General features: G+C 41.2%; 1 protein-coding gene and 1 non-coding gene across 2 annotated transcripts in view; both read right to left on the bottom strand.

Moving 5' to 3' along the window:
* Positions 1-26,152, bottom strand: part of DHTKD1 (dehydrogenase E1 and transketolase domain containing 1) — a 49,952-nt gene that overhangs the window by 16,562 nt on the left and 7,238 nt on the right. Inside the window, exons 2-10 of the mRNA XM_035021653.1 lie at positions 19,479-19,634; positions 15,950-16,161; positions 14,732-14,926; positions 12,331-12,600; positions 8,389-8,560; positions 6,527-6,725; positions 4,610-4,922; positions 3,351-3,435; positions 2,733-2,872 (exon numbers count right to left, since the gene is read on the bottom strand). Coding sequence (XP_034877544.1) covers positions 2,733-2,872; positions 3,351-3,435; positions 4,610-4,922; positions 6,527-6,725; positions 8,389-8,560; positions 12,331-12,600; positions 14,732-14,926; positions 15,950-16,161; positions 19,479-19,634 — 1,742 coding nt within the window. The remainder of the gene's footprint in view (positions 1-2,732; positions 2,873-3,350; positions 3,436-4,609; positions 4,923-6,526; positions 6,726-8,388; positions 8,561-12,330; positions 12,601-14,731; positions 14,927-15,949; positions 16,162-19,478; positions 19,635-26,152) is intronic.
* LOC118022015 lies at positions 18,430-18,536 on the bottom strand. The gene has a single exon (XR_004682352.1). It is a non-coding gene; the product is annotated as a U6 spliceosomal RNA (small nuclear RNA).

Genomic DNA, 26,152 nt, shown 5'->3' on the forward strand with positions numbered 1-26,152 from the left:
AAACTGTTTTTCCCAAGACCCTATCCCTTGGCCCTCTTCCCGTTCTGCTCTCTCCCAGGGACATAATCCCACCCTGTGGTTTCAAACATTTCTACACCCTGATGATGTCCAAACGTGTATCTCAAGACTAGATTCCTTCTTTAACTCCAGACATACATATCTAATTGCCTTTCTGTAATGGACAAAACCTTCCATGTTCTTCAGCCACCTCAAAGGCAAATGTCCAAAACTGAATCCATCATCTTTCCTTATCAAACCCGTTCCCTCTCTTTACTCTGTATTTCGGTGAATGCCACCATCATATAGCAAATGTCTGAGTCAGGAAGCAGGACATAAGCAAGACTAGTCTTTCTTCTCCACTCCCTACATCTACCACTAAGTCCTATAGCTCTTCTCAAATCTGGCCCCATATTCCGTCTGCACTTCTACTGCCCTAATTCAGGTCCCTGCGATTTTCTGCCTAGACAACTGAGAAGCCTCCTTAGAAATTGTCCTTACCTCAGTAAAGCTGGGACAGAGAAACTGTCCAAAATTCTCATCCATCTTCAGCTTCCCAAGTACCATCAGGAGGGCTCTTTCTGATACAAAAACCTGATCACCTGTTCAAAATTCCTCCAAGGTTTCCAGCTTCCGTTACATTCCAAGTCTTTCACAATGTGGGGAGTCTGGCCAGGCTCCTCTTCCTTGCCCCTGTACCCACTTTGCAGCTGACTCTCCAGTCACATGAAGCTATTTGGAGTTCCTGTCCTCTCACTTCACAGGTTTTGTGTGTACGATTGTGCCCACCTGGAATGTCCTCCCTGCATGCATCAGACTAGGCAACTCCTCATGTCCCACCAGCCCCAGCTCAAATCTGCCTTCCTCTCCCAAGCTTCTCCTGATTTCCCAAGTAGACTTGCTGCACCTTCACCTATACATACAATGTACTTTATAAACTTGTATACGCATATCTACCTTCATGTCTTGGATTTATTAATGCTTTTATTTATTCCGAAATGCACTTGAGGTGGCTCATGATATACATAATATACAATGTGATAATGTAAATGTAAGTAGAGAGAAAAAAGATAAAGATTGAGACACAGAACAGAGGGGACAGACAACCTGGTTGTCTTTTGTAGAAACCTGTCTACAGACACCAAGGGTACCATGGCCTTCACCCCTTCCTGGGAGCCAGTGCTGACTGGGGAATGCCACACGGTTGCAGAACTCACGGTGCATATACAAGACAAACCACTGCTCAGTGAGCTGCAACCACTCTCAGGACCACGAGCAAGGAGTTCCTCCCAGGGTCTTCATATAAAGGACATGCTATTAGATAATTAATGAAATCTTTGACAGCATCCTCTTAATAGATGCAAGGCATTTACTTGGGGCTTTCTAAATAGTAATAGTCAAAATGAACTGATACTATGTATCAAGTCACAATTCAGAGAAGGACATGGGGGTGGCAGGATACTTCACATTTCAGTATCTAGATCCCCAATCTGACTTGATGAGGGGTAGATTTCAGACTAATGCAAAGAAAAGATGAGCTTCATGTCCTTTTAAGTAATTGTTCTGGAATCTTGCTTTTGACAAGCTAATTTTTTTAAATATTGAGTATCAGTAAACTCAAGATTATACTCAAACAAATGACTAGAATAGGAAGAAAGATTACATGACACTAAGCATACCTTGAAGGTTAATTTAACAAACATCATGTGCCCAGCACTATGCTAGCTATTAGAGAGATAAAAATGAAAAGACCCAGCCCCTGCCTTTGACTCTAATGACTAGAGCTCAGTGACTAGCACATAGAAGTATATGGTAATAGATATATTTGTCAAGCCCACTAAACCTTAGAAAATAAGGTAACCTTGAGAAAGCTGGGCATTTTTTAAAAAATAAGCTCTGTGCCCACTATGGTGCTTGAACACATGACCCAAAGATCAAGAGTTTCACGCTCTACTGACTAAGCCAACCAAGTGCTCTAGGGTTTTTTTATTTTTTTTTAATAGGCAAGAAATGTTGACTTATTATCCACATCTTTGGCTTCCTTTAATGAATTCAGCAACACACAGATTACAGCGTCACTTCTGGATTGACAAAATGAACATCCTTTTGACATTTACAAGACTACAGATAAGTAGATGGAGTAACAGCTCTAGTCTACTCACTAGTATGCTCCTTCCATCCCAAGTGTATAGACCTCCATTCTCCACCCATTCAGCACCCTTTATTTCAAAAAGGATTGAACCCATGTTGCTAATGGCAAGATTTCATTTTTTTTTATGGCTGAGTAATATCTAGGTGGTATAACGCTAGGTGAAATAAGTCAGTCAGAAAAAGATAAATACCATATGACTTCACTCATGTATGGAATTTAAGAAATGAACAAAATGAATGAAAAGAAAAAGAGACAACAAACCAGACTCAGAGAACAAACTGGTCATGACCAGAGGGGAGGTGGTTAGGTAGATGGGGGGATGGAGGGATGGAGGGATGGGGGGATGGGTGAAATACATGAAGGGATTAAAAGTACACTTATCTAGATGAGCACCAGGTGATGTATGGAAATGTTGAATCACTATATTGTATATCTGAAACTAATATAACACCATGTTAATTATACTAATTTAAAAAAAAAATTGAACTCAAAGTTGCTAACATCTGCTTCTAGTTGCTTTAAGAATCCTGTAACTATAATTATTGGCACCTGGGTTTTACAATAAATTAAAAAGACATTCTACCTCTAGAAACCCCTTCTGATTAGGGTCCATATGGTTCAGAGGGATATAGGTGTCATCGGTCTTCTGGCAAACAACCATTGCGTGCCTCTGACTAAAAGTTCCACGGCCAACATCTTGCCCACTCAGACGCACATCAAAACCTTAAGCAAACAGGTAGGAAAAAAGAAAAATCCAGATTCCCATGAATAACTTAAGTATTAACAAGGCATGGTGACTCTGAATTCTTACACATCAGCTCATCCTGAAAATTTTCCTTAGCAGAGATTATCCTTATTAAAATAAACCTCTCCTATATTCAAAAGTCTGTGTAAGGTGAGAATATACAAGAGTGGAGAGTCATCATCCACTCTACAATCTTTAGAGGAAAATATCTTTCCAATTCATCCAGCACAGAGCCCTTTGGTTTCCCAGCAAGAAACGTTCTGCCATTTATTCTCTGATGAAGGTTACCAACATGACTTATACTAAGATCAAATTATATTGTCGAAAAGTTTAGAACCTCTCTAGTCGATGAAAATGACAGGAGATAGTTCTAATTCAAAACCTCAGGGGTCACATATAACAAATGTCATACAAAGCACTCCCTACCAGCTGTGCAGCTAACCAGAAACTTCTTACCCTGAGCAAGTAATGAGCCCAAGGCAAGAGCTTCTGCCGTGGCCCAGTCTAACTTTGTTCCATCCATCACTTTCTCCAGTCTGGACTGCAAAAAATGGAAGGGGAGGAAAAAAAAAAAGACACTTTTAAGAGTCTACCCCCTTTTGCACACTGAGTCCAAAAAATGTAATGCAACAACAGTAAGTATCAAAAGCACAATGTTAAGTAAAAGAGTAAGTGCAGAAGGAAACGTAAGAGGATGATAGCACTTCTAGGTTTTCAACCAGGCAAAACAAGCAGGCGCTTGGGTTAGTGGTTAACCTGTGCATGAAGGAGAGGAGATGGTGCCAGGGAGGGCACGAGGGAAACTATGTCTAATATTCTAATTCTTCAGCTGGATGGTAAGTACATAGATTGTTTTAAGAGTCTCTATGCCTGGGGCGCCTGGGTGGCTCAGTCAGTTAAGCATCCAACTTTTGGATTTGGCTCAGGCTATGATCTCATGGGTCATGAGATCGAGCCCCTCGAGGGGCTCCCTGCTCAGCGGGAGTCTGCTTGGACATTCTCCCCCTCTTCCCCTCCCCTCTCACCTCAAATAAATAAATCTTAAAAAATAAAGTCTCTTTACAGACAATAGTAACTTAAAAGGAAGTTAGGATTACAAAAATCATCCAGAGGACAGTGCCTCCATTCAAGTTTAAGAAAGGCGAAGGCCTTTGGCTCCTTGCTCCCCCACTTTCAGCATGGAGAGTCCCACGTTCTAGGAAACTCCAAGGCGCAGGCAAACCAAGACTTCAATCTGTATTTAACCTGAGACAATATGTAAAACTGAGACCTGCGTAAGGGTCTAAACAGTCGCCTTTGGGGTATGCGTGTTGACTTTTATTCATTTTTATTTAAGCTACCCCCCAAATGAAAGTGTTTTCTGCTCACTGGTCAGAAAAATCAAAACAGGCATTCCTGTGCCGCCATATCTATGATAATGTATTAAACATGTATGAATAAATAAATAAATGGAGGAAATGAGAAGTAGACCAAATCTGCAATGACTCTCAGTACCAAACCATGTGTGTGTAGGAAGGGAAGAAGAAAGAAAAAAGGAGAAGGGGACAAATCGGAGTTCAGTGACTATCAGTACCAAAACATCACCAGGATCGGCTCCCAGAACCTGGCGACCCACAATCAGTAACTCTCAAATTCGTTAGCCAACCGAAAAGACCAGATCAGTGCCGATTTCTTTGCTGCACGAGACAGTCACTGGAAATCGTAAGGCTCCCTACCTGAACGTACATCTTCAGAAGGTGACTGTGCATCTGGAGGTCCTCTGGCACCTCCACAGACTTCCCACCAATAAACCGCAGGAGGTCGAGGGGCACACCCGTGTCCCAGGTGCTAATGCAGGCTGGCGGCTGGACCAGGCCCTGCCAGTGGGCCTGCAGGTTGGTGGCCAGGGGGCTATAGTGTGCCATGTTGGTTAAATGGTTATTTAACTTCGAGTAGTAGGAGGATTTGATTTCCGACACCTCTTCCTGGGTCATGAGTCCACTGGCAATCAGGTGTTCTGCATAGGTGTCCGGGATGCTCTTTCGGGCTCTGTCCAGGAAACAGGGGAGAAAAGTCCATCTGATTTGCAACAATTGAAGACTGACAGACACAGTCATTGTCAAAGATATCACAGGGCATCATCACCATAAGAAGGCACACAGGGCACGTTCTGGAACTAGACAGCGGGGGTGGTTGCACAAATTGTTGAGTGTACTAGATGCCTCTGAATTGTTCATTTTAAAATGATCCATTTTATGTAACTTTCACTCCAATACCTTATTTTTTGTTTAAGGTAATGGTGAGTAACAACCTCTTGCAAGTAAGCAAGAAAAAAACAAATTCCTCTTTATAAGCTTTCAGCTACATCAAGGTAGAAATAATTAGTAGAGTTTCTCTATGAATTGGTACATTCTGGACAGTTACTTATAAGACTGATCTATGTTGTCTACCCCTTTATTTCAAAAAGTATTGAACTCAACGTCACCAACATCTGTTTCCGGTGGCTTTAATAATCCAGTAACTATAATAATCAGTATCTCAGTTTTACAACAGTAATAATGCCACTCTATGTTCACGTAATACTTTAAACTACAAAGTTTGCTCACATACTTTATCGTATTTAGTCCTGACAAAAGTGAGAGGTAGACCAGATAGATTTTTTTTAATGGGGCCCTAAGCCACACCAAGCCACTCAGCATCTAAATTCAAAGCTAAACAGAGAACCCAGACTTGTTCTTCCAAGAGCAGTCTGCTACCTATGACCAGAAAGACCTGTAAAATGTCACTCAATTTATTCCTCTGCTTTCCTTTATACCTATGAAGAAATAAGGTGGGGAAGGGGCTCTGTTGTACTCTCTAATATAAAAAAAAAAAAAAATTCCAAATAACACATTCCTCTCTGTCACATTACTCTTCTATCCCAGTGCTGTCCAGCAGAAATGTAGTATGAGCCAATGTGTAATTAAAAATTTCTTAGTGGTCACATTAGAAAAGGCTTAAAAAAAATAGGTGGAATTAATTTTAGTAACATATTTATTTAACCCAATATATGCAGAATATGGTCACATCAATGCTTTATCAACATAAAAATAACTATTGAGATAGTTTACATTTTTCTTGTCAGATGAAGTCTTTGGAATCTGGTGTGTATATTCCACTTACAGCCCCTCTCCAGCAGGACTGGCCACATTTCAAGTGTTCAGTAGCCACGTATGGTAGTGGCCTCCATATTGGATGGCATGGTTCTCAAGATTCCTTATAATCCATCATATTACCTCTTGCCGAGGCACCAAGTGAATCATGGAGGATCTGCTTCTGGTCCTGTCGATGGTATACTAAGTAGCTTCAGGCTATAGGCTCTGCCCAAGTCCTCCTACTTCAGTTTCCCATCTGCCAAGTGGGGTTGGTAAATTGCCTTTGTTTATTCCATGAGCAAACGAGTAGAGGTTGAAGAATATGGGGAGCTTTCCTGGGACCCATAGGGTGACCATCCCAGTTTGCTCAGGACTGTCCCAGTTTTAGCACTGGAAGTTCTGTGTACCCGGCAACCCAGGGAGTTGGTCACCCTACCTCAGAGTGTCTAATAAAAATAGTAAAACTAATGTGAGCACTATGGGGACGAGGGGATCTTCAAAGGAGGTTTAAAATTGTACCTGATGATTTTGTACATGACTGGGTTGGTGAAGAAGGGCTCGTCAAGCTCGTTGTGGCCCCACTGCCTGTAGCATAACAAATCAATAATCACATCCTTCCGGAAATGGCGCTGGTATTCAAAAGCCAGCTGTGTGGCACGGACCACTTCCTCTGGGCTGTCTCCATTGACATGGATGATGGCGCAGCCCACAAGCTTCCCTGAAACAGAGAAGACAGATGAAACCAGCCAGCTATCCCCAAATGACATTAGCCCACCTCCAAGTCCTGTTGCCTGTGTGGGGAGGCAGCCCACATACTCAGAGGTGATTTGGCTGGTTTCTTAAGAACCCATACTTTGGAGTCCAGCTGACAGGAAAGGGGTCATGTCCCAGCTCTGCAACTTACTCTGTGACCTTGGTAAAGTTATAAATCTCAGTGTTCTTATCTATAAAACTGAGATAATAGCTCCTACCTCTTAGCAATGTTGTAAAGATTGCATGAGTTAACAAAGAGAAGTCCTAGAATGTGTTCCCAGTATCTCTATCAAACTAATCACAAAAAATTCATAGGGACCTCTGGCTGGCTCAGTTGGAGGAGCAAGGGACTCTTGATCGTGGGGTCCTGAGTTCAAGCCTCACACTGGGTATAGAGATTACTTAAGAATAAATGAACTTGGGGTGCCTGGGTGGCTCAGTCATTAAGCGTCTGCCTTCAGCTCAGGTCATGATCCCGGGGTCCTGGGATCGAGCCCCATATCGGGCTCCCTGCTCGGCGGGAAGCCTGCTTCTCCCTCTCCCACTCCCCCTGCTTGTGTTCCCTCTCTCACTGTGTCTCTCTCTGTCAAATAAATAAATAAAATCTTTAAAAAAAAAAAAGAATAAATGAACTTTAGGGGCGCCTGGGTGGCTCAGTCATTAAGCGCCTGCCTTCAGCTCGGATCATGATCCCAGGGTCCTGGAATCGAGCCCCACATTGGGCTCCCTGCTCCATGGGAAGTTGGCTTCTCCCTCTCCCTCTGTCCCTGCTTGTGTTCCCTCTCTCACTGTGTCTCTCTCTGTCAAATAAATAAATAAATAAAATCTTAAAAAAAAAAAAGAATAAATGAACTTTAAAAGAAAATTCACATAGATAGCCCCAAAAGGCATCCAGAGCAGGGTCTGGGCGCAAAAATGGAATAATTCCTATCACCTAAGAGTTTTTGTAACTCATGAACTGGATGATGGGTAAAAAAAGCCCTGCCTTTCTCCTAATTCTGCCCAATTTCCAGGGTAAAATGAGTCAACTTTGCTTCCTCACATCTGATTTCTAACCAAGACCACTTAGCCAAATTCACTGATTGAATATATCCTTCTTGACTAGGGTTTTGGGTACGCCAGGTCTGAATCTCCTAAGACGAGTACCCTGGTGTTCTACCAACTATATTGATCTTTGGTTTTCACCAGATCATTCAACTGGATACTTGGACAATTTGAGATGGCACACTCTCAGTTCTGCTCTTATCTTACTTCCTTGGATTCAAAGATCACACTCAGACTTTTTTTTTTTTTTAAGATTTTATTTATTTATTTGACAGAGAGAGATAACAAGAGCAGGAACACAAGCAGGGGAGTGGGAGAGGGAGAAGCAGGCTTCCTGCTGAGCAGGGAGCCTGTTGCGGGCCTCGATCCCAGGACCCCAGGGTCATGACCTGAACGGAAGGCAGACGCTTAACGACTGAGCCACCCAGGTGCCCCCACATTCAAGACTTTTAAAGGAATATTAATAACACTGTTGGTAATTACTGACCATATCCGATCCAAAATTTAAAATGGGATAACCAGCGAGATTCACTCTTCCAAGTGAACTAGATGTTTCTCTAGGGCGGCCTCCCTGTGTCACGTACCAATATCACTGCAGTATAAGGAAGACCTTCCTCTTTCTGCAGGAGTGGTGTAACCCAGCTGGTTATTGACAATCAGATGGACACTCCCACCAATTCTGAAATGTGGGAGATTAGACAGCGTAAATGTTTCAGGAACAATCCCCTGACCACAGAAAGATGCATCACCGTGAACCTAAATCATGGAGGAGAAAATGAGAAAATGAACATAAGGGGTGTAGAAATTTATGTTTCTAATTGGAATAAATTGTTTTCAAATAATAAACGGAATAAAAACAACCACACTCTCACTGCTCCTCTGCCCTCCCAAAACTCTGCTGGTTCTGTACAGGATTTTCTAGAAGGTTAGGCTGATCTCAAGCAGGTTTCAAAGCCCTTTTCCTCTTGTGGCCACCACCAGCTGATCCATTCTACCCACCCCCACATTATCACTCACACCCATCATTTCTAATATACCCATCAACATTCTAGAACAAACAGCAGCACCACAGAAGGAAGGGCTATTGGAGGTATAGAAGGAAAATCAGCTCCAGCACAGGTTTCACAAAAACAGCCTGCAAGACATGAGGAACAGTGCACAGCTTTGAACCTTCTCTCTTCCCCAGTCATCCTGCCCCTGAAAAGAGTCTGTGTGCAGCTTGCATCCCCTGATCCCCACTGGGTGTGTTGGCCACCACTGTAAACATAAAGGAGGGTGATGTGACTGCAAAGAAGGAGGCAGGGGGGTGGTGTCTCTCACAAGTGGGTGAAAGGATGCTTTGAGGAACCAACAAAATACTACCACACAACGTCTGAAATGTGCTATTCTTCCATTTGAAGTCTGTTAGATCACAACATCATCACAAAACCTGACAGACAGGAAGTGATAGAGAAAAAGTGAAATCTCTTTTAGAAAAGTTGAAAGCAAATAATGAGGGAATTGTAGATCTTAGAAAATCTTAGAAGATATGAGTTCTACTGACTTCAGGCTAAAAGGAGATTACCTGTCAAATCAACATATTATACCCCTTAAACTTACGTAACATTATTGTTAAATATATTGCAGTAAAAAATAAATTAAATAAAAGGCTAATATCAGAAACAGTCAAAATGCCGGAGTAAAAAATAAAATGATCTGAGATGCCCTAACAGTGTGACCGTTGGAACTCTAAAAATAACAGAAGTAAAAGACCTAAATAGGAGTGAAGAAAGAATACTTGGAAGTAGATTTTTTTAAAGGACATTAAAAATGTCCTTAAAATAGTCTTTTTTTTAACGTAAATAGAATATTTTGGCTAAGAAAGGAAGCACTCCTTTGCAGAAGTAACATTTCCAGGCCACACCTTCCCTTGGCTAGGGTCTATAGAGATGACTCCCATTTTGGAGTATCTACACCTAGTAATAACAAATACCCTCACATTATCTCCACAGCATTAATCCACTCAGTGGGGGGGGGAGGTGCAGATAAGAAAGTCACTACTGTCCTTTTTACAGATGAGAAAACCAAGGTTCACCAAGAGTGCATATTTCACACTGGAGCAGACACTGGGCCTTCTATGGTACCTCTGGGTTTTTTTCTATGTATCTCTCTACCCCTCCAAGCCTTTCTCCTGGATCAAGGAACTTATTATGTACATGCTCTCATTTAATTCTCAGAACACTATGAGGAATGTAATATACTCCCATTTACCTATGATATTCAGAGAACACAGGGTAACAGAACCAAGCATACCAAGCCAGAAAGCAGCAAAGGCAGGATTTGAACTCAAGTCTTTGTCTTTTCTGCACCACATTACACTGTAAAGTCCAACCCTTAGCCACCAGGTCCAGGGGCTCTGGGCATCTGAACGCTCCTCCTTGATGATGGGATTTCTGAGGGATAGTGGTATAAGAGGAGTCAGTAAAGCAAGGAAGAGGGAGGGATTTGTGCCTCTTCTGCTCCTTTACAAAAATGTTACAGTAGAGGCATAATAAGAACATACCATCTGGGGGAGGGGGGCACCTGGGTGGCCCAGTCTGATAAGCATCTGACTCTTGATTTCAGTTCAGGTCATGATCTCAGGGTTGTGGAACGGAGACCCCCACCGGGCTCCATGCCCAGCGCTGGGGGTGGAACCTGCTTAAGATTCTCTCTCTCACCCTCCCTTTCTGTCCCTCCCGGCCCCCTCCCTCTCTCCCTCTCTAAAAAAAAGAGCATAACATCTGGCGTCAACTATACTCAAACAAAAATTTCTCAAAAAAAGAACATAACATCTGCTCATAACTTGCATCGTTTTATCATGGTCTTTGGATTCTTGGCACGAAAGCACACATGTGCCATTTGCTAATTTTATTTTCTTCTTAAATCACAAGAGAAACCACTCCACTATGCCCCATAAAGCTTTTTGGGAATAAGGGTCCAGAAGCACAAACAAATGCTGAGTGAGGTGGGAGCTACTCAGCCAAACACGGCCAGGGGGCTAGACAGACGTACCCATCACAAAGGACAATCTACCTTCACCAGGTTCCGGACCCAGATAAACAGAAGACAGGCAGAAAAAGTAGCATCCAGAATCTCACCCACCATGATATTATAGGCTCCAAATTTAGAGTTCCCAGAAGAAATTAGAATTACATCCTTGAACAAGGCAAGACATGTACAGACACAGCAGGGCAAAATAATTTTGGAACACAAAGTAGACAAAAGAGGGCAGTCAGTTTCTCATCACTTTAAAGAAAATGCCATTTTCACCTCTTACTTCTGGAGTCCATGTGAAGACCTGCTTCATGCACTGGGCAAACGTGAATGATAGAAATATTTTAGAGTATCATGAATTAAGTCAAGTGAAAGGTAAAGAGAATGGCTAACAATGTAACATTTCCATTTCAAAATACCATAGTGTAGTCACAGGCAATGCTGCTACCCTCAATTTACTTACTACAAGTTTCTGGCCCATGAGAAATTAACATGCGATAATAAGATACAGTTGTTATTCGGATAAGTAGCCAAATATTCTCCTGCCTTACAGATTTACCTATTCCTGTGGGGTTTAAAGACTCAGTTACTGATATCCAGAATTAATTACTGCCCAGTAGTTAAAAGTTCATATTTAAAAGAATACTCATAGGAAAAAAATGTGACCCACAGTCCAAACCTCTAGGCTGTTGGGTTACCAAAACTGGGGGTGACTGGGGTGACTGGGGGTGACTGGGGGTGGAGGTGGGGGTGGGGGTGGGTAAAGGAAGCAAGAACCACGCTCATAATTAGTATTGGCTGCCTTAATGCCAAAGACCTTTATTTTATTTCATTATTATTTTTTAAGTAGGCTCTACACCCAGCATGGAGCCCAACGCGGGGCTTGAACTTACAACTCTGAGATCAAGACCTGAGCTGAGACCAAGACTCGGATGCTTTACTGTAAAACAAGCAAGCCTTGTTAGATATATGGATACCACGTAGTTTCCTAAAAGTAATGACATCTGTCCTCTGAAAAGCATCAGGGATACCAGTCGATACTCCCTTAAATAACATGCACAACTCAAGAAAGAAAAACATAAGACAAACCATAAGAGACTCTTAAGCATAGAAAACAAATGGAGGGTTGCTGGAGGGGAGGGGGTCAGGGGATAGGGTAACTGGGTGATGGGCATGAAGGAGGGCATGTATAATGAGCACTGGGTGTTATATAAGACTGACGAATCACAGACCTGTACCTCTGAAACCAATAATACATTATATATTAATTGAATTTAAATTTTAAAAATGTTTAAAGTGGTTCTTAAAAAAAAAAAAAAACAGTGAAACCTCAGTCTAAAAAGTCAGTTGCCTTGAGACTAGACCTCATACCTGCTATTAATTTTAAAAACAAGCCCGGAATCTTCCTTTCCCAAAAGTTAATCTCAATTTCATCTTGAACGTCTACCATCTCCCTTCCCTTCCTCTTGCTCTCCTCAGCCTCCAGCCTCCCTTCCTGAAGCTACAAGTACCTGTAAGCAAATGACTTTGTCCCCAGGCTGAGCCGAACTGTCTGGAGAGTAGTCCCCATCCTGTCTAGACTGCTGCCTTCCTCGAGTCTTCCCCACGGCCACAGGGTTGACGGCTTCCAGGTGTGAGGGGTTAGGCAGCATGGTCACGTGGAGGGGATGGTGCGCGCCGAAGTCCAGGTCAACCGAGGAGGTCAAGTGAGACAGGACATCTCCAGTGGCCGAAACATTTTCCGGAAATTCACTTAAGCCTCTCATTTTACGGAACATCAGCTGTTATGAATAAACATACAAGAGAAAATGTCTTTTATCACAATGGACACCAGAGAAGAGGTGGTTAGTTTAAATCATGCAATTGAAAGAAGTTGACACACATGCTTGTATAACTATGATCACCATGCATTCTTTAAAAAGAAAGGCACAAGCTTCTAACTGCTTAAATGCACAGAACTATTTGGAGATCTTCACCATCAAATGAAATACCAACACTCTGAGAAGAGTCTAACATGACTAGTTAGACATGTAGATAGTAAGAGAGTAAGATGTTAGATAGTAAGTTACCTCTGCCTTGCAATATGCAAAATAATTTTTCTTAAATACACCTGTTAGAATATATTCTCCAAAAGAACTTTTTATGAATCTTGTTAAAGGTAGACAGGAAAGAGGTGCCAGGGTGGCTCGTCAGTTAAGCATCTGCCTTCAGCTCAGGTCATGATCCCAGGGTCCTGGGATGGAGCCCCATGTCGGGCTCCCTGCTCAAGTGGAGAGCCTGCCTCTGCCCCTTCCGCCCTCCCCATTCATGCTCTCTTTTTCTCTCAATTAAATAAATAAAATCTTTGGGGTGCCTGGGTGGCTCAGTCGGTTAAGCATCTGCCTTCAGCCCAGGTCATGATCCCAGGGTCCTGGGATCCAGCCCCGAGTTGGGCTCCCTGCTCAGTAGGGAGTCTGCTTCTCCCTCTCCCTCTGCCCCTCCCTGCTTATGCTTGCTTGTGCACGTGCTCTCTCTCTCTCTCTGTCAAATAAATATATAAATAAATAAAATCTAAAAAAAAAATCTTTAAAAAAAAAAGAGGTAGACAGGAAAATGATAGAATAGAACATAATCCCATTTAGACACAAGATGACATCCAGGATTAGCTCAAGTCATGCCTAAAAAATTCTACTGTCCAATTCTCAAAGGACTTCACTTCATTTTCACAGTCTACCTAGATATAACCATTACTACCCATTTTTAAAATGCACAAGCAAGAGAAATTAACTAAATTGTTAAAGGTCCTTAGCTAGTAAGTAATGAAGCCGGGTCTCAAGCCAAGGTAGTTACCAAAAACAGCATGTTATCCTCATTTATCCAAATGGTTTGAATGACCCAAAAGCTTCTTACTGACCTATCGACAAATAGGAGCACACATACTTAGACAGTATGGGTACATCCATGTTTCTCACAAATATGATCATTTATAATTCAGCATCTTTGAGTCATGTTTTTGTCTGCAATATTTTAGGAATGCAATTTCTGGTTTAGGGATTTCTGCCTGTGTTTAAGCACATTCCTCCATCTGTCAATCACTTTATTCTGTTGTCTGCCTTTTCGAAAATATTTGTCTTTCAAGAGCTGATTATCAATCTCTCTCTCGCATCAGAAAAACTGAGGTATGAGAAACAGTGGTAAAGCTTGGCCCCAAGACATGATGTCATGTGTACTTTCTAGTGGTTTAAGGATAACGCATCCTTCCATGGGCTCTATTCGCTCCATTAACTCTCACAGTCCCTTTAACACTTACAATTACTTTTAATCTCCTGGCCAACATCAGTAGTGAGGTTTATCCACGCATAGCAGCCATGATCTGATTAAATAGCAAGTCACTCTGATATTCCCGGACATAAAATCTGCAGCCCTAACTCTCCAGTCTTTTGAGAGACTGATAGAGCAGCTGAGTTGGACAGAACAGGAACACCAAGATCCAATTACCTATAAAACCTCTCATGTGGTGGTCTCCCAGGATAACAATGTATTATTAGTTTTAGTACAGTATGTTAAGTATAAACTCTGCACATAAATGGAAGGTAAAATGGACTTCTTGGAAGGTAAAATTATAAATAATTGCACAGATCTTAATGTTTGTTTGAACGATTTCTATTAAATTAGGAAAGCGTTCTTCAAAGAAAAGAAATTATGTATTCACATCATCCTTGAGAAAACAAACTAACCTTTAACTTCCCTGAGAGAAGAAAGAATCCATACAAAAGGACACAGAAAATCAACCCAAATACCAGATCTATCCATCAATTCATTAGGCTACCTCCTGGACCAACTGCGCAGATGTTTACTCGGGTTTCTAAAAGGAATTATTACCATCGGTTCTATTCTGTTACAGCCAATTGTGCATCATAGAAAGTATCTTACCTCTGGAGGGAACTGCAGAAGGCCTGTCAATAAATTAAGCCTCCCTCTGTGGGGCATGCCAATAATCACATCCGTTATCCCGCTGTAGGCTGACATTTTCAGCAACTCGTGGAAAAAGCCCATCATGCTTTCGGCTCCTTCGCCCCCATACCGCTTCACTGTGGCAAACTTGGTGGCCAAAAAGTGGTCAAACTCCTGTGGAACATCACGTCAGACACATTTGTTGCAGGAAGAGAGCCAGCTACTCGGGTCCAAGTCAGACACGTTTATGAGGGTTGTGGGAAGACCCTAAACTACTTCAAGTGGCTGCAGCAATGCCCCTTCATGACATACGCCAGAGACAGGCGTTAACTAGTCCGGAGCATGGCAGGAACGTCTTGCCAAGGACTCCAGGCAGCAGGGGGAATGCAGAGAAAATAACGTGAGTGGTAGAATAACTTAGCCCCAGAGGAAGCCTCTTAGAATTTATTCCTCGGGGGGAAAAAAAAGCATGTGTTCTTCTATTTTTTTTTTTTTTTTAAGATTTTATTTATTTATTTGAGAGAGAGAGAGCACATGAGAGGGGGGAGGGTCAGAGGGAGAAGCAGACTCCCTGCCAAGCAGGGAGCCCGATGCGGGACTCGATCCCAGGACTCCAGGATCATGACTTGAGCCGAAGGCAGTCGCTTAACTGACTGAGCCACCCAGGCGCCCCGCATGTGTTCTTCTAAAGCAAGGGCTGGGCCTTCGATTCTGCCCTGGCTAGCCCCTGAGTTTCAGTAGCGGACTCAACAGTACTATCTCATCAAGGCGGCAAACCACCCAACTATCCAAAGGACTGGGAATCGTTTTCTCCTCATCTTGACATGCTGGAGCCTGATCCGAGCCCTGACAGATTCACTTCCATTTATTTGTAACCAAGAGCTTTCATGCATAGCTTCCTTTGATCACTTGAGGTAATAAAAAGAGATGATCTTAAGGATTTTGCAGTCTTTTAGAGAGTGAATAGGCAAATATATAAAAAGTATTTTGACTCGGAGGAGAACCAGTAGCTCTGGTGTTTGGTGATCTATTTTCTTCTACTTAGAACCAAGTGGTGTGTGTTATATTGTCTGTTGTGTTGAGGCAAGGGGATAAATTGGGTAAGTAAATGCTTTAATTCCCTCTCTTCAATATTTATGTTATCTTTATAGAAGAGGAGTCATCCTATTCCATTGATATTAGCTGGTCCTTCTATACCTGAGATTCTAGCATTAGTTTTGACAGGTGTTTTCGCTCTTCTGTGCTAAAAGTCTCTTTTTTCAGTTCTTCAAATCGCTTGGCAAACCAGTCTTTCTCCTCCTGGCTCTGAAGTTGAGAGGTTTCAATAGAAATTTGCCCACAGTAGATTTGGTTGAGATAGGCCAATACTTCCTCAAGAGAGGCCTCCTCCTTCCCCATGTTCAATAATCCTACAAAATGGAATCAAGGGGACCATTTTAAAAAGCAATCAACCACATAATTAATTATAGAACATACAAAATATTTCAATTCAGAGCATTTTGTTCTGGATAACTCAGGTCATCATCAATGGCTATCCAGATTTTTCTAAAGGCAAAACTAGAAATATGGTCAAAGGCCATGAAGTAGTCATATTAGAAGAGGGAATTAAATCTTTGCTTTATGCCAAATTTTGATTCTATTGTAATTTCAAAATAAAAATTGGAACCTGACATTCATTTGCTTTATAGCTAGAAATCAGAGGTCCTACCTTTATCTGAAATATCTTTCCAAATGTTCAAGTCTTATTAATAGCTATAAAGCAATTCTACCATTGAACAGTTGGTCTTAATGTGATTTAATATTGATAGCAAAGCAGTATTTTAAGGTAAAGGGAAATCTACCCAACCCTCAGTCAAAACAAGGGAAGGTTTGTAATATATCAATAGCTCAGCACCAAATCAATTATCAGTCATTTGCCTAAACCTACAAACCTACTTTATTACTGCTTATGGTTTCTTACAATAAACTTCAGCTCTTTGATACTGACCATTCAAGTTATAGATATTGCTTTGTGTATTGCTTAGCTTCTCTGCCTCACATTTTAATCTGTAAACGGGAACAGTCAAAGCACCTCAGGGGAGAGTTGCTAAGATTACATGAGATAGGAAATAACCCAATGTCCATTGATAGGATAAACCAAATGTGATGTAGCCATACGATGGAATATTATTCAGCCACGTAAAGGAATAAAGTACCAATTTATGTTACAATATGGGTGAAACTTGGAAACATTATGCTAAGTGAAAAAAGCCAGACACAAAAGGCCACATAGTATGACTTTTATTTATACAGAATGTCAAGAACAGGCAAATCCATAGACACGGAAAGTAGATTCGTGGTTGCCAGGGACTGGGGAGACGGCAAAATGGGGAGTAACTGCTAAGTAGGCACAAGATTTCCTTTTGGGGTGATAAAAATGTTCTGGAACTAACTTGATGGTTGCACAACACTGTGGATATATTTAATGTCACTGAAGTGTATACTTTAAAATGGCTAAAGCTCTGGGTAGCTCTGCCTCGCAGCGCAGGGAATGCTTGTTGAATGCTTAAAAATCAACAGGAATGTCCTAGGTTCATCAGGTAGATGAAAGGGTATTCCATGCAAAGTTATGGACGTATGAGTTGACACAGTATCAGGGACCTGTATGTAGACTCAGCAAGAATAAGGTACAACAAGGGGACAGGGATGACACTAAAACAGCTTTTCCACTCCTGAAGGGCCATTCAAATTATGCTAGTAGCATAGATTTTTGTCTCAGAGACCCTGAACTGAGAATTACCTAGCTAAGTCCAGTCAAATCCTAGAACTGAAAGATAACAAAATTGTTGTGCCCTTAAAGATCACTACATTTTGGAATGGTTTATTACACTGCAATAATTACCAGACATAACTAACTGATGCATGTACCAGAATTTGACACTGGCTTAAGATTAACTTTAAAAAAATGACATGAGGGGCACCTGGCTGGCTCAGTCCTAAGAGCGTGTGACTCTCAACCTTGGGGCTGGGAGTTTGAGCCCCATGTTGGGTATAGAGATTACTTAAGAATAAATATTTAAAAATAATAAATAAAAATTAAAATAATAAAATAAAAGTAAAATAAAATATGACATGAGGTAGGAGCCCAGGATCCTGATGGGTTATCCATTCCCAACTTCAAGTTCCCAGGCTGGGCAAGAAAAAAGGCAGAAAAAGTTCAGGCTGCAGAAATGGAAGGTGATGTGGGTTGTCACCTTACCTCTGCCACTTTCTCGCTATGAGCTGCTTAAGTTCTCTGAGTGTCTGTCTTCCTATCAGTAACTTCTTTAGGTAGTAGGTATGAGAATTAATTGACATAATGGATATAAAGTGCATGGCACATAATGGGAGTCTGACGATTTTTTTTTTAATTTCAGGACTTGGAATTTTTTTACTCATTTTTGAAATAATTTATTTTCTTTTGTGGAAAGAGCACTGACCATAAGATCTGTTTTCTTACCAAAGTTTTAAGTATACAATATACTTATAGTTAACAAACTATAAGCCCATGTTGTATAGAAGATCTTCAGAACTTATCTTTCATAATTGAAACTTTGTATCTTTTGACCCACACCTTCCCTTTCCCACCCCTCCCCAGACCCTGGGAACCATTATTCTATTGGTTCGAGGAGTTTGACTATTTTATTTCATTATTTTTCTTAAATACAGAATGCTTCATGAATTTGCATGCTGTTCTTGTGCAGGGGCCATGCTAATCCTCTCTATATCATTCCAATGTTAATATCTGTGCTGCTGAAGCTAGCACGAGTTTGACTACTTTAGATTCCTCATACAGTGGGATCATGCAGTATCTGTCCTTCTGTGACTGGTTTTATTTCACTTAGCATAATGCCCTCCAGGTTCATCCATGTTGTCCCAAATGGCATGATTTCCTCCTTTTTTAAGGCTGAATAATATTCCATTCTGTACATAAACTGCATTTTCTTTCTTTCTTTTTTTTTTAAGTTGGCTCTACGCCCAATGTGGGGCTTGAACTCATGTCCCCAAGAGCAAGAGTTGTATACTTTACCAACTGAGCCAGCCAGGTGCCCCTCCACTGCATTTCTTTATTCATTCATCCAATGATGGACATTTTGGTTGTTTCCATATTTTGGCTATTCTAATAATGCCACAATAAACATGAGAGTACAGATAACTCTTCAAGATCCTGATTTCAATTCCTTTGGATAAATACTCAGAAATGGGATTATTGGATCATATGGTAATTCTATTTTTAATTTTTTGAGGGAACCTCTAAATTGTTTTCCACAGTAGCTATACCTACTTGCATTCCCAACAGTACACGAGGGCTCACTTTTCTCCACATCCTTACCAACACTTGTTATCTGCTGTCTTTTTAATAGCCGTTCTAATAGGTGTGAGATGATAATATCTCATTGTGGTTTTGATTTGCATTTCCCTGATGATGAGTGATACTGAATAACTTTCCATATATCTGTTGGCTATTTGTATGTCTTCTTTGGTGAATATGTTTTTAAACTCAGAGGAAATGGGCCCTATTGAAAGACTACTCTAGAACCTCAAGACAGGTCCTCTTAGTGCTTGAATGTGCCCCTCACTGTCACTCACACCCCATGGAAGCCGCAGCTCCAGTTGGCATGTGGATTCTTCAAGAACAGAGAAAGGAGCCCTACCTCATGTTGGCAGTTAACTGTCACATGGACAGTCTAGTGTCAATGAGCTTTACCTGTGGTATTAAAGGGTCCCTGCAGGGTCTGCACAAGAGCTTGGATTTCAGGCACATTCTCCTGCAAGGCTTGTCCACTGAAGAGGGGGTTGATTTTGGCAGCTTTATGACCATGTTCACAGTATACTGTCACCAACCTGGCAAGGCCATGATCAACTAATTCAAGGGGGAAAGAACACAGTACAAACAATTTAGGAAATGCCCACAAACCAAAAAAAAAAAAAAAAAAAAAAAAAAAAATCAGTTTTTTCAAATAAGTCTTTGCAGGCTTAGACTTTTTTAATGCATTGCTCCTACCCACCACATCTCAGGATTAAAGACTACCATAATCCAAGAAAACACACTTACTTCTTTAAATTTATCTCATGATAGCTAAAGTCACTAGAAAAAAAAAAAAAAGGAGACAGAACTATGAGTGTACCTTTGTAAAAACAACTATGCCCATCGATCGTAAAAGGAAACACCTCAAACTGAAAAGACTTGTTAGAAGGCTGAGATTCTGGATAATTATAGTTCTTGTAATTATTATTTGAGATTTTTAAATATTTTACATAAAAAGGGATGCCTGGGTGGCTCAGTCGGTTAGACGTTTGCCTTCTGCTCAGATCATTACCATTCCCTGCTCAGCAGGGAACCTGCTTCTCCCTCTACCTGCCACTCCCCCTGCTTGTACACTCATGCTCTCTTCCCCTGCTTGTGCACTCATGCTCTCTCTCTCTCTGGCAAAGAAATAAATAAAATCTTTAAAAGTATATATTTTACATAAAAAAATAGAAATAGGTAGAACTACAAAATCAATGTTATATTTCCTTCTCTATTTCTTAAAGGCCAGGTACCTAGTTATTTCATAGACTCATGAAATCTTACACTAGAAAAAGATCTTAAAAATGATCTTGTCACTCACATAATGCAAACAAACAAACAAAAACAAAACAAAAAAATCCCTTTTATAAAGCCCTAAATGAGTGGTTCCTTGGTCTCGGCTTGGAGGAGAGGCATTATCTCTCAATGAATCCAACTGGTGATTTTATATTGAGCCAAAAACTGCTTTTCTTCTCTTTTTCACATGGAAGTTCTTCCAAATTTTAAAGAAAAAAAAAAATCCTTCATACCCACACTCAATTCACCTGCAGTTAATCAAGGCAGCCTTACAAAGTGAACGTAAATCTCTGAAGATGAGCAGATCTGCTCTTGAGGGCACACATTTTCTGAATGTTTTTTCAGTTTGTGTTTTTCTTCTTAGAACCCAGAGAAAATTGTTAGCATATTTTGAACGATTTAATGACCATTTCATGAATATTTATTGCCATGCAAGGAGTACACATGTGCTTGGGTTTGTAGTGAGAGGATTGCAAAATATATGTCTTGTTGCAGGCTCACAGGAAAGAACAGAGATGAAATGAGTATGTAAAAGATACGTTTGCACTAATACAACAGTTAGGAGGTTCCATACTATGTCTAATAAACTAGTAAACCAATCAATCAATCCCAGTAAATGAATTGATTTCAGTCTGGAGGGCAGTCATATGAATTGCTATAGGGTTCTATTCTGAATCCTACTGAAGTTCTCAACTGCTGTGTTGTGAAGTAGGAAACCTTCAGATTTGTGGCTAAAATCCAGACAGACCATGTCCAAAGCATTGTCCCCAACGGCCACTCCTTAAAAACACATTGTCCCTCCCCCACCCCAAAAAAACAAAACAAAACACAACAGAACAAAAAAACCCCACATTCTTCCCTGGGCTCTGTTTGCAAGATCCTGCTTTTCTTCTAACTCACTGGCTACTCAACCTCAGTCATTTGCGGGGACCTCCTCTTCTTTGCCCATCTCTAAAATATTAGTGCTCTGCAGGTCTGCCCAGAGCCTTTTTCTCAGTCTGTTTTCTCCTGCAGGGTGATCTCCTGCACTTTCTGCAGCTTCTAGTAATGTGTATAAGACTACATCTCTAGGAGGACAAGTCCAATAGTAAATATGTAGGGTTATCATCACCATTCTCAAATTAGTAGCCCTGTTGAAAACATTCTCATAGTGAACCTACGTCAGCTCACAGAGGTCACTGCTCATTGGACTTTTCATGCTACTCCAAAGCAATGGCGTGGGCATCGGCACACAGGTATGCTGCTCACTCCCAAGAACACATGGCCACTGCTATGTGAGAGAGAGCCAGAGAAAGAGGTCCGTCCCCTCCGCACCTCTAGGTACATCCTACATCCATCCTGGCAATCTGTTTTCTCTCGGACCCTCCTTCCACTGTTCTGGTTTCTTCTCGCAGACCCAATCCCGTACCCCTTCCCTCTGCCTCCCAGATCCTTCCATTGTCACCTCTGGAATTCTGCTCCATGATTAACAAACCTCTCTGCATTCTTACCCTCTTCTTTAAACTTTCCTTATACCCCTGTCCGAACTGGAACCTGCTTGCCCCCCACCTCCCTAGCCCCCGGAGGACAGCAGGAGGTGAAGCTACTCATCACCACACCCACCCCTCAGGTATTGAAGGTGGAGTCGAAGCCTCCTTGTTCCTCACAGGACATTCGCCTATCGTTATTTGCATTCCTGAATTGTTAGTGTTGTTTTGGTTTTTTTTTTTTTAAGATTTTATTTATTTATTTGACAGAGAGAGATGCAGTGGGAGAGGGAACACAAGCAGGGGGAGTGGGAGAGGGAGAAGCAGGCTTCCCGCCAAGCAGGGAGCCCGATGCGGGGCTCGATCCTAGGACCCTGGGATCATGACCTGGGCTGAGGGCAGACGCTTAACGACTGAGCCACCCAGGCGCCCCAAATTGTTAGTGTTCTAACTCTGCAAACCCCCAGTCCTCTGAGGCACAATGACATAGTGTTGTCAACTAATCTCCATTTGCCAATAGCCATTACAAAACAATGTTGTAGGAGAAGCTTAATGGAAAAGTGTCAGTGTATGTAGATGAAAAAAGACTATAACAGTATATATAGCATGAGCCTGTTCTTTGTTAAAATGTGTATAACACATAATGCATATTTCATTATATAGTCTATCTAGCATAATATTAGTATCTATATACTTCACATATATGTATGTGTGTATATATATTTCATATATGCGAAGGAAATGGACCAAAAAATTGGGGATTATTCTATATTAAAATTCCTGATTTTTGGTTTTTTGCTTATCATATTTACTAAGTTTTCCACAGTGAACATGTATAGAGCTCTTTAAATTGTATCCATTTAACTGACTTGTTGCCTCCTGCACTCTGAAAGCTTTTTTAAGATTTTATTTATTTATTTTGACAGAGAGAGCACAAGCAGGAGAAGCATCAGACAGAGGGAGAGGGAGAAGCAGGCTCCCCGCTGAGCAAGGAGCCGGATGCGGGACTCAATCCCAGGACCCTGAGATCATGACCTGAGCCAAAGGCAGACGCTTAACCAACTGAGCCACCCAGGCGCCCCTGAAAACTTTTGATTAGTGGGTTTTCTCCAGTGCACCTGGCACACCTGTCCCCACCAGGGGACTTCTTGCCTGTAAGAATCAGTTATATTTGTTCCCACGGCTGTTGCTGTGGGAGAAAGTAAAATATTAGGGGGAAAATCATAAAAATCTAGAGAGACATTGTATTCAGATTACTTCCGTAAGTGCTCTTAATTTTAAAAATTTGCAAACACAAAAAAATAAATATATTTGTTAAAATACTTAAAGCATCTCTCATTTCTTTATCATACTCCTTGCTTTAATAACCCTTTTTGAAATTAACTGACATGAAATTAACGTGTTCTAGTTTCAAATGCATTGGATAAAAGTGCTTCACCTGTATTACTTTTGTAGCAAATAGTGAAATTAAAAGATTTAAAAGGATGCTAGCATCGCAATTGAATATATATATTTCTCATAAAAATAACTTCCTATCACTGTATAAATAAACCAAGGGATTACTGTAAAAGAAAAATGACTATCTTCATGTTAGGCATCATACCACCCAAACAACTTAGTACTTAGGATATCTATAGAAGTTCAGAAGAATTTAATTTGGTGTTTAAATCCTTAAGATGCCAGAGAGAATAGGGAAAACAACAGCACATATACACAACTCTTCTTCAAAATGAAATGGAAAATACCGAAGGCAGGCTTCTGGCTCAAGAGACTGGCACAGAGTAGATGCTCAAGAAACATTTGTTATGAACTGAGTGAAGTCCTGAGAGTCAGTGTATTATAAGAGTCACAGAACCCTCGTGATGAAAGTTTCCCAGAGCCCTCAAATGTGCAGTACAAGAGCTGCTGTGGATCCTTCTTCCTTACTTTGAGCCCCTCTTTTCTGAGAACTGCATCCTCCCATTCCAGGAAGTGGGTTCCCGAGGCCATGTCTACCTCATTCCCTTCTGCCTCCCTCCCAATTAACAGATTGCAAAGACACCAGAGTCGAGGTGGGTCCGATTTAATCTTTCCAGACTTTATGACTTGGGATTGGGAGATAAGGGTGGTTCACTATGCCTCCTGTTTGTGCAAACAATGTGGTTTATGCTGAACACCTGCTTTCCTTCTGGAAGTCTGGAATTTTGGCACATGCAGAGGATGCTTACATGAACATCTGCTGATAAAAACCTTGGGTGCAGAGCTTCTAATGGACTTCCAGGTTAGCAACATCGCACATCTATTACTGTGTTTATGTTACTTGAAGAGGAGATCATTCTGTATCACTCCTCATGGGGGAGAGAGTATAAGAAAGGCTGCACAAAGGTGTCTCCAGAGCTGCCTTTTCCTGTGCTTCTTCCCATTATGATCCCGCTGTGTATCCTTATTACATCACTGTGATAAATCTGAGCCATGAATACAACTATAGGCTGAGTGCCGTGAGTCTTTCTGGTGACTCTCTAAATGTGGGGGTGATCTCGAGGACCCCCAACTCACATTATGGGTGGCAGAGGAGCTGAGTACATTAACAGCTGTGCCCTGTGGGCCCACGTGCAGCTTTTGCCAATATTCCCTGAGTTAGTTCTGGTCTTCTTCCCCCCCACTGAGTCTTGGTTGCTACACATATCCTTCGGTTCTGGGAGATACCCTTGTATCTTTCAAATAAAGTCCCCTCTTTGCGTTAGATAGCCACAGTTGGTTTCTGTTGCTTGTGACCAAAAGAACCTAGGCTAATAGGGGAGTGAAAAAAAAATATGACAGGGATATCTACATCAGTGACTTTATTCTCTCCATAAGCAAGCACAGCAGGGGCGCTAAAGGGTTTTGATTTTCAGGAAGGGTTCATATTAACCATCATGAAGTACACAGGCAGATAAACTAAACTTAGTACTTAAACTTAAAGTCAGTAGAGTTCTTTCTCATCATCCGGTCATAAATAGCCTCCCCCAAAATATCTAGATCACATCCAATAATCTTCCACTCAAGGCAGCATATGCTTATAGCAAGTGGGAATGTTGGATAAAATGACTGAAGACTCCAAGAAAGAGAATTTCATAACTGGAGTCCCTCTGAACCCCATTAAAATGTGATGCCTGCCTCCCAGCTTCAGCTTAGGAACTTCATAGATAACCACATTAAAACCAAGACTTTGTACCAGAATACTATATTCTGTACAGCAAACTCAGACCGAGGCTGTGCAACCGAGTTCATTTTATATCATACCCTCTCTTTCCATCTCAAACACAGTATCTTTATTAAATAAATTTATTTCGCCAGATATTTCTTCCTTAAAAAAAAAAACACTAAACAAAACAACAACAACAACAACAAAACAAAAAAATCCTTGTTCTGGTCCTTTCTGTTTTTCTCCCAATCCTTTCCTAAATCACTGCCAAGATAGATAAGTGTCACAGATTGATAGTAAATGATTATGAGAACTAACTTTTTAAAAAAAATTTATTTATTTATTTGATGGAGAGAGCAATGGAGCACGCGCATGCGCACGCACACAAGGGGGGGAGGGGCAGAGGGAGAGGGAGAAGGAGACTCCTTGCCTAGCAGGGAAGCCGATGCAGGGCTCAATCCCAGGATCCTGGGAGCATGACCTGAGCCAAAGGCAGATGCTTGACTGAGCCACCCAGGCGCCCTGAGAACTAACTTTTGCTACACACTGTGCTCAGTGTTTCATACACAGCATCTTACTTAACTCTTAGAACACTGAAATAGGTATCCTTAGCTGCAGAAGAGTAAACTGAGGCTCAAAGAGGTTAAGTGACTTGCAAAATGTCACATAGGTAGTAAAGAAGGTAAAATTTGAACTCAAGCATATTTGACTTCAATCCAGTCTTTTTCCATTATACTATATCAAAAATTGAAAAGGAAAGTCCAGAGCCTACAGCAAAAGGGATGAGAGAACTGGACATCCCTGGGACATTAAAAAAAAAAAAAAAAAGAGCTAATGTCATTAGCCTTTTTTGGTCTACATTTGTATTCCAGAATTATTGAGATTTTTAAAAATCTCTAATGCAATTAAGATTTTCTTCAACTACTTTTCCCATGACTCCAGTAGAGGTTCCCGCTATTTCTAATATGCAACATACCCACAACCTCACTTCAACCATTAAAGCTCAATGCCAAGTTCAGTAATCACTCAACACTATTTGGAATCCTATGGCTCCCATCTTCTGCTGGTCCCTAATTTCCGCCATTTTTTGTAATCCAAATCCTCCATAATTAAACTTATACTCATGAATCAGCACTCTTCCATTTTTAACTGGGATTGTTGATAAA

Source organism: Mirounga leonina, unplaced genomic scaffold (assembly GCF_011800145.1).
Source record: "Mirounga leonina isolate KUSES-001 unplaced genomic scaffold, KU_Mleo_1.0 Mir_175, whole genome shotgun sequence".
Taxonomy (NCBI): domain Eukaryota; kingdom Metazoa; phylum Chordata; class Mammalia; order Carnivora; family Phocidae; genus Mirounga; species Mirounga leonina.